The sequence below is a fragment of the Engraulis encrasicolus genome, chromosome 3 (genome assembly GCF_034702125.1).
Source record: "Engraulis encrasicolus isolate BLACKSEA-1 chromosome 3, IST_EnEncr_1.0, whole genome shotgun sequence".
Taxonomy (NCBI): Eukaryota; Metazoa; Chordata; class Actinopteri; order Clupeiformes; family Engraulidae; genus Engraulis; species Engraulis encrasicolus.
The window spans coordinates 54,072,763-54,087,928 of NC_085859.1; the positions used below are offsets into that span (position 1 = coordinate 54,072,763).

Here is a 15,166-nt window from a genome sequence, read left to right on the forward strand (position 1 = left end):
AGAATTCATCCAGCTAACTCTCTGCTCAAACACAAGAACTGCACATACAAACTGAGACACAGTAGAGCGGACAGCATTCCTACCAGAAAAGCAAGGTTTTTCAACAGTTTCTTCCCAGTAACAGTGAGACTGATGGCAAAAAAGAACATTTGATCCACCTTTTTTAAATTATTACTATTCTTTTGATCTCTTTTATTTTTTATCACTTTTTAATGTATTTTGTCTTCCTATTTTTCTATTTAATTCTATTTATTGACTCAGAGGGCCTGCACAAAAGTTCCTATGTGCTTGGACTACTAGTTTATGCACAAATGGCAAATAAAGTACTTTGAACTTTGAACTTTTTTTTTGAATTATTGACTCTGGTGTTTTATCAGACTACTTTAGTGACCACTCTATGATTTACTCTGTGTGGAAAATTAAATGACCTCGCTTGCCCCCCAAGCTCATCAGAGTGAGACAATTGAGACACTTAAATGCAGAAAACTTCATCCAAGACTTACTTGACATTAATTGGGACAGGCTTCATCTCATACCATACATCGAGGATGCCTGGAACTTCTTCTACACTGAAGTCATTAAAGTCATTGATAAACATGCCCCTTGGATATCAGTTAGGGTAAAGGGCAATCATTTACCATGGGTTCAAACTGATCTAATATACTCCTTTAAACAGAGGGATATTGCATGGCAGAAGTATAGACAGTCAAAAAATGAAGATGATTTCAATACCTATAAAAAGTTAAGAAATATCTGTGCAACTAAAACAATGAACGCTAAATCAAATTATTATAAAAATGCTCTGTCTAGTAACTTTGGCAATCCCAAAAAGTTCTGGAAAAATCTTAACTCCTTACTTCATAATTCCTTTAAAAACATGCCTACAAAAATTTAATTCAATGACAGTGTTATTAGCGATCCCACTGCAATTGCTGATGCATTTAACCAGCATTTCTCCAGCATCTGCAATACCCAATGCTCTAATTTCTCATATCTAAGCTCATGTAAAATGCAAGGTAGCTCCTTTGATTTCTCGACAATATATCCTACAGATGTCCAGCAGGCAATTTCCGACTTAAAGGTTGGCAGTGGAATGGATCCTGATGGATTGGAGGTCAGGTTCATTAAGGTTGCCTCTCATGTACTTGCATTTCCTTTAGCCAATTTATTTAACCTATCGTTATCCACCGGTGTGGTTCCACCAATGTGGAAATCTGCCCGTGTTGCACCAATACACAAGGGAGGGGATCCCCAGGATCCCAATAATTATAGGCCCATTTCTATTATTAGTAGCGGTTTGAATTGCTTGAAGAAGGTCAGTAGACCGAAACGTTGCATTAAACCATGCAAATGTGAACAGTGTGCGGGAGCTTTCTTTGATCTATTATTAGTAGCGTACCAAAGGCGTTTGAGAAGTTAGTATTCAAACAATTATTCAAATATATTAATGATTCCTCTATTTTGTCTCCATATCAATCTGGCTTTCGACCTAATTTCTCTACTACCACTGCCCTAACTAAATTTACTAATGATGTATCATCTGCATTAGACAACAACATGTCGATGGGTGCCATATTCATTGATCTTTCCAAGGCTTTTGATATGGTTAATCATTACATGCTTCTAGACAAACTACATGCAATAGGCCTTTCTAAGGAAGCGATTCTCTGATTCAATTCTTATCTCCATGGTAGGCGTCAACGTGTCTCCCTACATGGCTCTCTGTCTCAGTTTGTATTAATGGTGAAGGGTGTCCCTCAGGGCTCTTCCTTGGGGGCCACTTTTATTTTCCCTATTCATAAATGATCTTCCTCAAATCTGCTCAGACTGTAATATTCATTTATATGCTGATGACACTGTGATATACACATCTAATGTGTTGGTTTCTAAGATCCAGTCCTCATTACAGTCTAACTTTGTTGCCATGCAACACTGGTTCCAGTCCAACCACCTACTAGGTGATGGGTGAGCGGTTAGGGCGTCAGACTTGCATCCCAGAGGTTGCCGGTTCGACTCCCGACCCGCCAGGTTGGTGGGGGGAGTAATCAACCAGTGCTCTCCCCCATCCTCCTCCATGACTGAGGTACCCTGAGCATGGTACCGTCCCACCGCACTGCTCCCCATGGGGCGCCACTGAGGGCTGCCCCCTTGCACGGGTGAGGCATAAATGCAATTTCGTTGTGTGCAGTGTGCAGTGTTCACTTGTGTGCTGTGGAGTGCTGTGTCACAATGACAATGGGAGTTGGAGTTTCCCAATGGGCTTTTTACTATTGAATACAAAAAAATCCTACTGCATGTTGTTTCCTACCAGATCACCATCACATACCCCTTCTGTTTCTCTTAAATTCCTTGATGGTTCAATACTGGCTCAAGTCGAAGAATTTAAATATTTAGGACTATGGCTTGATTCGCAACTCTCATACAGGCATCACATTATCACTGTTGTTAAAAATACTAATAATTGTCTACGTTTATTGTATCGATCAATAAACTGCTTCTCTCAACCAACACGGTTGAGAATCGTTAAATCACTAATATTCCCATTGTTAGATTATGCTGATGTTGTTTATCAAAACACCTCAGACTCAAATCTGAAACCTTTAACTGTAGCCTATAATAACTTGTGTAGATTTGTTCTTAGATGTCCGTTTAGGACCCATCACTGTCTACTGTATGACTCCCTGAACGTACTATCACCAAAAGCCAGAAGACAGTTTCACTGGTATCAGTTTATCTTTAAATGTGTGTACCTTGACTTTCCCCAATATCTTAAAGGCTATCTAATCTCACACAGACCTAGCCATAGACTACGGCTCACTGAACACCCCACGTTCACGGTACCAAATATTACAAAGGAGATTGGTAGACGGGCGTTTAAATTTAGAGCGCCCTACGACTGGAATAGTCTGCCGGGGCATATCAGATCCATAGCCTCCTTTCACTCATTCAAATTCTCCCTCCTTTCCTACTTACAGGAGAACTCCAAATATCAAGGTTTTTGAATAATTATTATGATTAGGTGTCTGTATATGTCTTATGCTGATGTGCTGAGTACTACTGTATGCTACATACTGAATATTATACTTTGTAAGTGTGTAGGCTTAATACTGCCATGTTTTGACCAATTGTTATTCTCTCTAGGGTGGCGACGTTGGGGTGGGAGTGGGGGAGACTTTGTGTGAACGTACTGTATGTGTGAAAGTGTTGTCCTGATCAGTGTTCTGTTTTTGTTTTTGTTTTTTGTTTTAGTATCTGTTCTTGTTTCTGTACTATATTGTTTGTCGTGGGGACCCCCTCGAAAACGAAATATCCTATCTCAAGGGGCTATCCCCCTAAACAAATAAATTGAAATAATACTCACATTTGCACTGCAAATGATAAAGGAAGAGGAGGTGGTGAACAAAAGACAACAAAACTCAAAAGAATGAAAAGATAGTTGAGTGTCTACATATTTTGGGTCATTTTATTGTTGTTTCTGAGCAAATATGCTGTTTAAATGTTGTCAAAAGTCAAAAACAACAACTTAAATTCATTCCTCAGGTCAATATTGTATGGGAAAATGTGTTAATTTGTCTCTGTATGTAGTTTAATTCAAAAGTTATGACATTCTCTGTCATTGTTTCAATCTGTTGGGTCAGGTGCATTAAATGGTTGAAAATGAAGGCCATGGGACTGGGCCATGAATATTTATTTGATCTTGAAAACTGCTATTACATGAAAAATGTAATAGACTAATATAATAACTAATAAATTAATAGTATAGTAAGATTTGCAGATAAAGATAGGCATATTCATTTGCATCATAAATGTAGCCTACATACATTATGCAAATTTACAACACTAGTCTATGTGGAAAGTCAAAATGGCAGACGTGGGGAAGATCCACCTTTCAGTGTATTAAAAGTGCATTTTTCCCCAGTCATAAGGAACTGAATAATTTGATGGTGGTGGTAAATGAAAAAGGGAACCTTTGTAAAAGGGAAGCATAAATTATGGAAATGAATTAATAAGAATATTACACACTGCACCTTTAAATGGTGTAAAATATGTTTGTAATGGGGAAGAAAAAGTGGCATTGGTAGCTAACCATAATTTTAAGTTGCTTTACCAATGCTGTCATATAGCCTAAATGTCATAATGGATTAAATTTCCTTTTATTAAAACTAGTCATACGTTAAATGTGTGCAAAGTTGTGTGATGCCTTAACAAGTGCATGTCCAAAGCCAGACTTCTGATCTCACAGAATGTGGGGCTCGTCCGGGATTTAAACGCGGGACCTCTCGCACACTAAGCGAAAATCATACCCCTAGATCAACGAGCCATGACAACCGTTCTGGCATACGTACGTTTTCCACGTAGCCACTGAGGATTTAAAGCGGGACCTCTCGCACCCGAAGCGAGAATCATACCCCTAGACCAACGAGCCAGACGGTGATTGGTTCAATGCTCGGTTTTTCCTCAACACAGTTCAGATTACCAACAGCCTCCAAGAAGCTGCACGGTTCCGGGTGGCATCTTGTCCTGTGGCAACGGGACACGCGTCCAAAGCCAGACTTTCTGACCTCACAGAATGTGGGGCTCGTCCGGGATTTGAACCCGGGACCTCTCGCACCCGAGAATCATATCCCTAGACCAACGAGCCATGACGACTATCCTGGCATTTTTACTTTTTGCACGAAGCCACTCAGCAATAATCACATGAAAGTTAGCCTTTCCTGTCGCAGGACAGCAAATGATTGGCACCGCCAACTGCACTGCATACAGGACTCGTCAGGGATTTGAACCCGGGACCTCTCGCACCCAAAGCGAGAATCATACCCCAAGACCAGCGAGCCACAAAAACAGCTGTGAACCTGCTTTTTCGGCACGATGCATCAAGCGGAGAGAAATGCCTCGCAATCATCACATGGAAATCATAACAGCGCCTTATCACCATGTGGCCACTTTGTGTCAAGGGAGAGAGTTGGAATATCGCTGCCAAGGACAGGAGGGCTTGTCCGGAAGTTGAACCCGGGACCTCTTGCACCCGAAGCGAGAATCATACCCCTAGATCAGTGTTTCCCAACCTTTTTTGTCTTGCGTATCCCCTAAGCTTCTTAGTTGTGCTATGAGTACCCCCTAATTAATTTTCTATATCATTTTCTCTGTGCTGGGGTGAGTTTCTCAAAAGAGAAGTTGTTAGCCTGTTAGCAACTTTGGTAGTTGGCAATGGGAAAATGCATTGAAAACAGCAAAGTAGCTACTGCAGTTAGCAACTTTGGTTTTGAGAAATTCACCCCAGATGTGGCTGCTTTATACATTTTTTATAATAACACTTTTCCAAGTACCCCCTGCAGTGTGCTCGCGTACCCCTAGTGGTACACGTACCCCTGGTTGGGAAACACTGCCCTAGATCAATGAGCCAGGCGGTGATTGGTTCAATGCTCGGTTTTTCCTCAACACAGTTCAGATTGCCAACAGCCTCCGGGAAGCTGCGCGGTTCCGGGCGGCATGGTGTCCTGTGGCAACGGGACACGCGTCCAAAGCCAGACTTTCTGACCTCACAGAATGTGGGGCTCGTTCGGGATTTGAACCCAGGACCTCTCGCACCCTAAGCGAGAATCATACCCCTAGACCAACGAGCCATGATGACTATCCTCGCATACGTACTTTTTGCACGTAGACACTGAGCAATAATCACATGAAAGTTAGCCTTACCTGTCGCAGGACAGCAAATGATTGGCACCGCCAACTGCACTGCATACAGGGCTCGTCCGGGATTTGAACCCGGGACCTCTCGCACCCAAAGCAAGAATCATACCCTTAGACCAACGAACCACAAAAACATCTGTGAAGCTGCTTTTCTTTTTGGGCACGAAGCATCAAGCAGCGAGAAATGCCTCGCAAACATCACATAGAAACAGTGGCGGACTTAGCAATTTGGGGGCCTAAGGCGAATTTAGCTAGGGGGCCCATCGGCCCATTTCATATCACATTTTTTAATTCATAAAATCTTTATTTCGATTTTTTAAAATCACGATTTTCCATAAAAAATAAATAATTACAAACAAAAAACAACCCTTTCTTGACAGATTTCAATGTATAATTGAATCTTTTCATGCAAAAATTGAACAAACTAAAATGTGACATTTTCTGTAATCCCATTTTCACTTAACCTATCCGCACCAACTTTGATGTCATATAATTCCTTAACGACTTAAGCTATGACCACGAAACTTTGTGACTTTTCCTAACATTTAGTTGGCTACAGTTAAGTACCGAAAGATTAGGTTTATCATTTTTGCCGTTGCCATGGCAACGGTTTTCTGACAGGTATGTCTGACCAAAAATCACTTTACCATATTTACGACGCCATATATTTTCATATTTTTTTGTTATTTCCATTAGCATCAGACTACTTTGTGAGTATTTAAGTGGTTTGAAGCTTAAAATCATTAAAATTCAAGTGCATTACCTAAATTTGATGGAAAATACATTATGGCGAGATTTTGGGCATAACAAGATAATGATGTCATAATGACGTCATAATACCAGATAATTACACAAAAATTATGTCATTCATAGATGTCCATGGGTAGATCATCTCCCCCAAGTTTCGTAGTCATACTGTATTCCGTTCATGAGTTATGAGGGGGGGGTCAAAAGAGCCCCCCCCCCCAGGCCCAGGAATGCCAAAAAAGCCCAGTCTGAATAGGGTTAAATATGAGAGCAGAGTGATTTTCCCCCTCACTGAAGTGGTATTTCATATGTGTATGCTTGCTGTCACCTATTTGAAGTAACGTTGGTTTGGGATTTCATGGAGGACTTCTAAATGCTGCTGTGGGGAGTAGACAGTAGCATAGGATAAGCCACAGGTGGACACTGTTTTCTGACAGAAGAATTATGGTTTGCAGGCATTTGGCGTTTTCAGGTGGATATTGTCTTCGTGGATGTTACATTCCAACTTTCAAAAACTAATCAAGGAGATATTTACTGAACAAACTGAAAATCGCGCTCTCTGTCAAGCGGTCGCCCTGACCCAAGCCTATCTGAACAGACGCAGACCCATTGAGAAGAGACGCGCGTGTAGTCAGGTTAAACAGAAACACAGCCTTCACGCTCCCCTCGCTCGCGTGCCTGTGAAATCTAATAGAAGAAGCCAATTCCGCGCTCAATGCGCGAGTTGCCATCTTGCCTACACTTCTCAAATGTTGGATGTTGGATTTCATGGGAGACTTTTAAATGTCGCTGTGGGAAGTAGACAGAGTCGGTGACAGGTGCACACTCTTTTCTGAGAGAACAGCGGTTTGCAGGTATTTGGCGTTTTCAGGTGTCTTTGTGGATGTTACAGACATCCCAACTTTCAAAAACTAATCAAGGAGATATTTAAGCCTACTGAATAAACCGAAAAGCGCGCTCTCTGTTAAGCGGTTAAGCGGTTAACCTTGGCTACTCCACGCTCAATGCACGAGTTGCTTTCTTGCCTGCACTTCTCACAGCTTTAACAAAAAAATTCAGGGGATTGCTGGTGTTCAGGTTTTTTTCTATGGTTGTTTTGTTTCATTTGAGTGGTGACGCTGTGTGTAGTCTACTAGTAGGTTACTGAAGAGGTTGTTGAGTGTGGAGCTTGACAGTTATCCTCCTTATTTAAGACATTGTTGAATGTTCAGGGACTCGCCTGGCGCACATGGCACGCATGGATGGAATATTCCATTTTAACTCGAAAGAGAGGGGGTGCACGGAATCTGTATTTTTTTTTGTAATGTATTGTATTGTTCTTGTTTCCAATTTAAACATACAAAATTCATTATTTATGAAAATCACCATTTATCTGTGAATAACTGTCCAAGGGCCCCAATTACCAGCCATAGGCCTATGTGAAATTTGCAGAGGGGGCCCCTACAGCTGGTCTGAGCTGGATGGGGCCTAAGGCGGTTGCCTAGCAACGCCTCAATGCAAGGACCGCGCCTGCATGGAAATCATAACAGCGCCTTATCACCTTTGAGACCTTTGGAGTCTTGCGGTTGAGAATGAATGGAGTTCCCTTGGCAAGATGGCGGTAGCGCACATCTCATGCAAGTCTTCACCAAATGCCAGAAAAAGACAAGAAGAAGGAGGGCACAACACCCCCTTAGGAGACCAAACTTGAACACACTCCTGTGCATTGGGTGAGCGGAGTTTGGGTTATCTTACTCTTATAGAAGATGTTTGGTTATGATTTCCATGTGATGATTGCAAGGCATTTGTCACCGCTTTATACTTCATGCACATAAATGACCTGAATCTGAAGCTCCAAGGGAAGGGGTGTGATGCGATATCAGCCTGTTACATGTAGGCTGTTTAACATGCCATGTTTAACACGTCTGCCACACACATCAAATATTTTTGTATAAATGTCATGCCCTTTTAAAATAATAACAATAATACTACTAGGCCTACTAATTACTATCACTATTACTACTACTACTGCTAATAATAATAATAATGATAATAATGATAATAATCATCATCATCATCATCATCATCATAATCATAATAATTGTCCTGATAACAATCATTTGAAAAGCAGATAATAATGATTTTTTAATTGATATTTACAGTAAGAATTGCTCCATTTCCCCAAACTTTTGGAGCAGACCAAAGACAAAGATGTCCATTAAAAACGTAGCACTTTTGTGGAGAGGATGATTGACAACTTCTAAACAAGATTTGATGGGTTCATTCTTGGAAAAATCCCCCTGTGCATTGGAAACCCATTTCTTGTCAGAAATGTGTGCGAGTTCACTTCAGAGGCAAACCAAGTATTGACCTGGATCCAAGCTGCAGCACTCCAAACTGAGCTGATTGACCTGCAGGAGAATATCACACAAAGAGACTGCATCACCTTGTGGAACAAAATGGTAGCTGCAGCCAATTTTCCCCTGCTGCATAGGATGCACATCCTTACAATGTTCGGCTCCACATAGATTTGAGTCTGTGTTCTCAAATATGAACATATGTTAACAATTCAGTTGGAGTCCCCTCAGAAAAGAGCACACACAACAGGGGGTCTGCCTGGCCATCACACCATTTCAGCCCAGGTTCGAAACATAGGCGCAGTTAGAGTTTTGTAATAGCCTACCGGTAATAAAAAAAATCATGAGATAGAGTCTCAATCAATGGACTATCAGCGATTCAATTTATTCCGTGTGCGCGCGTCTGTATGTAGCTTGCCAGCGACGTCGTGAAGTATAACTGGTGGTGCCACATTTGTGCCATGGACTGGGTGGACAACTTACCTCATCCAAGAGGATTGGATAATGTGAATAAAATGAAATGGTACTAAACGTCATTTGCATTGCATCGTCGGGTAGGCCTGCTTTTGTTTCAAGAGATGAGCCAAACCATAATACAATGACATGGCATTTGTAGTATAAACACGGGAGTTTCCTGCAGTTAGTATAATGTAAAATAAAATTGTAACGTCATTTGTAGGCTATACCCTAAATACTGGAGCTCACTGCATCGTTGGTTATGCCTACTTTTGTTTGTTCTAGGCTACTACATCTGTTTCAAGAGATAGGCTATGCCAAACCAGGTAATTAAATACAAATAAATGGGACACGGCATTTAAACACTTTTTGTTTGTTAGCTTACTTTTAGTGTATATGACTCATGTAGGCTATCTGTTTCAAGAGATGGGCCAAATTATTTATACATAAGTGTTCTGCAAGCCTGCCTTGAGCGCGAGTTGACATCCCCCATCACATCAGAGGGGAGGCACAAGGGAACCGCTGTGGCCAATTGGAGACGAGAAACGCGGGTGGACGCAACATCGCCCTATCTTTCGCAAACTCGCCAGAGGGGAGGAACAAGGGAGCCGTTGTAGCCAACCGGAGACGCCAAACGCGGATGGGCGCAATATCGTGCTATGTTTCGCAAACTCGCGCTCGGGACGGACTGGTGACGTTTAAATGCAGGGATTTGATTGGCCGGCTTTCATAACAAACGCACGAGCGAAAGCATGCCTATTACTCAACTTGGCGGCCGGAGTTTCGTAACTAGTCAGCCCGTTGTTTTATAATTTCTGCCTTGTATATATGCCTTGCCACGCACGGTCTCAGATTCCCAACATTGATGAGAAGACTAAGCAAAACTCAGACCGCGTAGCGCGACAATATGAACAGAAACTTCAGAAGAATGGCAGCCGCAACACCAGCGCCCGAAAGTCAGATTGTATCTGCGGAGATAGTTTCTGGACTTTTGCTTACCGTTGTATATCGAGTCATTTCCAAGAACATTCTTCCACAGGTAAGAATTGAACCCCCCAATAGCTCAGGAAGTAGCTTAGGCCATGATACAGATAGGCCTACTGTACCACAGTTTTGCTGGTTTTACTCAGTTGCAAATCATGTGTTTAACAGGAACTTTCTCTGTCTGTGGGGCAAATTCGGATGGATGCGGAACCCTTTGAACTGTCCCGGTCTTTGGTTTGTGTGTGGCTCGCCAGCAACGTGAAATTTCTGCTGTTTAAAAGTAACTCAGCATTTTCTTTGACTGACCACTCCACCTCCAGACTCTTGGTAAGTAGTGCTACTTGTAAGCTGCGAAAATAGACACCGGAATATTTAGCTGCAAAACTTAGGCCTACCATACTTTGATCATACTAGCAAATATTAGTTTATCATTTAGTAGGCCTACATTCACGAAAAGATCAAATTTGGCAGTAGACAGCACAGTTTCAATGAGCAGCATGGTTGCAATACCTAATTACTTTGGCCACCATACTACACAGTGCACCTTTAAATTTTCCCTATTTTTTACACATGAACTGCTAAAAGTAGGCTATGTGCCAAATCAACTGAGCATTTATGCTGCTGGGACACAAATGTTAGAGGAAAAGAAAAACATTATAGAGAAATTGGCCTCATGCCATTCAGTAAAGGAGTTCCAAATGTTCTGTAGTGATGGTGTTACTTGTGGGCTTAGTAATAAAATAGGTCATTGTGCTGTACTGAAGACTGATTACGGTAATTTAACAAATCTCTGACGTGTCGTAATATCATCAAGGGTGTGTGGTGTGAAATCGGCCATTTTACAAGACTTCCTGGAGATCATGTGATAAGACTGACTGACCTCTTTTCACAAGGTGAATGCAGCATGATGCATGTAGGCCACTTGGGAGCTTTAAATAGCAGGGGCTTTAGTAGCAGGGGCTTTATGGAGTTATGTTGGCTAATATTTCTACTCTTTTCACACAGGCATCATTGGCCTTGCTCATGGGCACTTGTTGGGGAGCTGGAACCTGGGGTGTCACTTCAAACTATGTAAGAGCATCGTCAAGGCATTGACCACTTATTTGTTTTTTTGTTCACTTGTGTTCAAAATACCAGGAGTCATGCATAGTTGTATGTTATGATGAATTAGTATGAATTTGCCATTTAGTAAGGTTATGCTGTCCCTGCTCTGGACTGTTAGCTTCATACAGTAATGCACAGTGTGCTTGATAACAGGGAACCTGGTGAAGTTGTGCTGTGCTATGCTGTGTTGTGTAGCCTCATAATAGAGCAGAGTATCATTTATTAATCCCAGGGGGAAATTATGTAGCATGGCGACGCCCATCCATGTACTCCACCCAAAGATTTTGGCTCCGCACATCGTCTGACAAAAGCCTCAAGTTCGGTTCTCTCAGTGTTTAGCCAATCAGCAAACAGTTGAGAGCGGTGACGTAGAACTCACCCGCGAGCTCCGTTACTTATTGGTTAAGGTGAACTATATTCACACTTTCGTTTTGTTGTTTTTATGCTTTTGCGACGCTATAAAGTAACAGGCATGCTAATAAAGCACAATATGGGTTTTAATTTGAGTTTGGAACTCCAATTAATTTAAATGATAGAGTAAGATCAGACCATCTCCCACTGTCCACAGAGACGGATTCCTCAAGGCTTTTGCCAGACTGATTGACGGAGTCAACAGTCGGCTTTTCGCCCAGGCTAGAAATTAAGGTGTCAAGTACATAAATACAGAAGACCTTACACAACAAGATCACACATCATTACACATATAGTATATTAACCATATATAGCTCACGTATACATTCAGCCCAAGGCAGGTCTCTCTCTCCCTGCCTATGCCCACCCACCCACGCATACACGCACACTGACACATACACTATACACAAAGTTATAAAGTGTCCAACAAAGTGTCCAATAATGCACGCCGTTGTCATTGTTAGTTAAAGTCAAATAGTCACATTTAAAACGATGTGCCATCCGCCGGGGACAATTTCCCTTTCCGGATCAATGAAGTAACTCTTCTCAACATACCCGTAAATTTGGCCAAGTGAAGCGAACTTCGCCATTCATTCCTATGAGGGAGGCGAAGGCAAGTACAAATATTCTATTTTAATATTATGGAAATGAGGAGCTGATTTCACCTGCAGTGACCAATCAAATCAAAGAAATAAATGTTAAATTCTATTTGATTCACCGCAACAACCTGATTGAGCTGTCAGAATGTAGCTTCGCTCTCTTTCCATTAACTGTGCTCATTTCGCCTGGCCTGGCATGTGAACCTGTTGTAGTTAATGGGATGACTTCTCTAGCCTGTCTGACGTGAGTGACTTCCTCTGTGGTCCTGCCAGGTGCCGGTGCTGGACCTGGTGGTGTTCTCCAGCTTCTTCCTGAGCTCCTTTGTCCTAATGGCTCTGGACCACAAGGAGCAGGGGAGCGTGAGCCCGCTGGTGGTGGTGGACGTAAGGGTCATCTTCAGCGACGCCCAGCGCTTCTTTCTCCACATGGACTTCTTCGCCACCTTCCTCTTCGGCCTGCTCTGGCTGGCCTTCCCTGATTGGGCGCTCGGCTGCGAGGTAGGCGTCCCTCACTTCATATTGACCAATCATGGTTATCCTGGATTAAGAAGGCACACTCTACAAGCTACTGTTTTTTAAGTTATTAGGTTATCAGCAGTGTTGGGAAAGTTACTTAAAAAACTGTAATGCATTACTGATTACATGTTACTGTCTTTTCAAAATAATGCCTTACACTACAATAGTACTATATTTAAAATTTAAGGCATTACACTAATTTTGCATTACTATAGTTACTTTCGCAAAAAGAACTGTTGGCCTAAATATGGATCCGGCAATTTATTACAGTGTAAAACAAGCTCAACTCCCATCCAAGAGGTGTTTTTGGCAGCATGCAGACTAAAAACTATCATGTTCAGCAATAGCTTCTGTCTGACCCACCACACTGAATACCACTAAAATCCAGGTCATTGTAATGCATTGTAACTTAAGCTCTTTAGCATTGTAACTAAGTAAATATTACAGATTTTTGCCCTGTAATACCTTATATTACTGCATTACAGCAAAAAGGAATGCACTACTGTAATGAATTACTTTTGTAATGCATTACTACCCAACACTGGCTATCAGGTAGGCACCATTCTCTTACACAGATGATCATAGACTTGCTTGTTGACAACAGCATCCAAAGCAAAAAACATCCAAAACTAACTGCTGCTCATTTTGCACATGTCAGTTTTCACTGGCAATGTCAGATGGCCAGGGAAAGCAGCTAGAGCTTTTCTGTTGAGACAGTCAAAACTGAACGTGAATAAAAGTAGAGCTACGAATCGCGATTGAACGTTTCTTTCTGTTTGTGTTTACATGAGTGTCCATCTCTGTGCGTGTGTCATGTGCAGGTGTTGAGTGGTATGGATGACGACCTGCAGCTGCACCTGACCCGGGCCTTTGGGGCCATGATGGTGGGGGACAGCTTTGTCTCGCTCACACGGCCCAAGGCCCAAACCACCACCAAGGACCGAACCACCCGCTTCAGCAGCAGAGCTGTGGTAAGGCAGGCGTGGCACAGACACCACACACATGCACAGTGCACACGCACGCACACACACACACACACACACACATAGCCGACCAAGGACCTCAAGTCCCTCTTCATCAGTATCATCAGTAGAGCTATGGTAAGGCAGTTATGGCAGATGCACACACACACACACACACACACACACACACGCACGCACGCACGCACACACACACACACACACACACACACACAGAGAGAGACAGACAGAGAGAGAGACAGACAGACAGACAGACAGAGAGAGAGACAGACAGACAGACAGACAGAGAGAGAGCTAAGGTGTGTATATCGACATAGAAGTGTGTGTAATATATATGAATGCATGTGTGTGAAATCTCTGCATTTTTTGCAAGGGTGCATTGATGGGTTGATACTGAAGTGAGTGTGTGTGAGAAAGATGAAGACAGACAGCATTTATAGAGTGATGGATGAATAAATGACACAACATGAATGGATGGTCGACTGCATTGTTCCTTGCGGCCACTCTATCTTAATTTAGTGTACTGTGTGTCACTTCGCCTCTGAACTAAATAAATGCTCTGTATTTGTGTGTGTGTGTGTGTGTGTGTGTATGTGAGTGTGTGTGTGTGTGCATGCGTCTGTATGTATGTGTATCATAATTATAATGCATTCATTTATTTATAGATTTAGCTATGAAATATTTGCAACAGTATTTACTGCACTGTTCAGTGACCCTGGATACCTTGAAAGACGCTTGATTAATGAATTCATTAATACCTACCGTAATACCCGTATAATTAGAGCATTTCATTACCTGCATTTGCACATGTGTAATGACAGTGAATTTTAATCTAATCTAATCCAATGTAATGTAACCTAATCTAATGATCTTGTGTCTCCTGTTGCAGGGCACCCTGGTGCTGCTGATCTATCTGCTCCACTCCCACTTGATCACATGCTCCTGGACCTCTGGCCGGGTGTGGGTTGCTGTTGTGGGCGCCGGGCTCTGGGCGGGCAACTCTGTAATGGGCTACCTCAGCACCAGGAGAGCTGCCGCGCTCCCCAGGACACCCTCTCAGAAGGAGCAGTGAGAAGGGAGGGGATAGGAGGGGAGGGGAGGGCTGGGGCAGCATAGATGTAGTGGGCCGATCCATTGATCTGAAAATGGAAGTATACTGTCGCTTGCTATGGCACAGCTGGTTTCAGAAAAAGATGCTAACATGTTGACATGGGGAAGCTCAGGTATATTTATACATGTGGTCTCGCTCTCTCTCTGTCTCGCTCTCTTTCTCCCTGTGTGTCTGTCCTTCTGGTGTGTGTGTGTGTGTGTGTGTGTGTGTGTGTGTGTGTGTGTGTGTGTG

At 42.4% G+C, this 15,166-nt stretch overlaps 1 protein-coding gene and 2 non-coding genes across 3 annotated transcripts; 1 reads left to right on the forward strand and 2 right to left on the reverse strand.

The window, feature by feature from the left end:
• Positions 1-5,552: 5,552 nt before the first annotated feature.
• trnap-agg (transfer RNA proline (anticodon AGG)) lies at positions 5,553-5,624 on the reverse strand. The gene has a single exon. It is a non-coding gene; the product is annotated as a tRNA-Pro (tRNA).
• A 121-nt stretch (positions 5,625-5,745) lies between these two features.
• Positions 5,746-5,817, reverse strand: trnap-ugg (transfer RNA proline (anticodon UGG)). The gene has a single exon. It is a non-coding gene; the product is annotated as a tRNA-Pro (tRNA).
• A 4,189-nt stretch (positions 5,818-10,006) lies between these two features.
• Positions 10,007-14,896, forward strand: LOC134445142 (uncharacterized). The gene is made up of 6 exons (XM_063194227.1): positions 10,007-10,269; positions 10,383-10,541; positions 11,220-11,285; positions 12,602-12,826; positions 13,666-13,815; positions 14,714-14,896. Exons 1-6 carry the CDS (start codon positions 10,138-10,140, stop codon positions 14,894-14,896), a joined length of 915 nt encoding a protein of 304 aa, XP_063050297.1. The 5' UTR covers positions 10,007-10,137.
• The last annotated feature ends 270 nt before the right edge of the window (positions 14,897-15,166 follow it).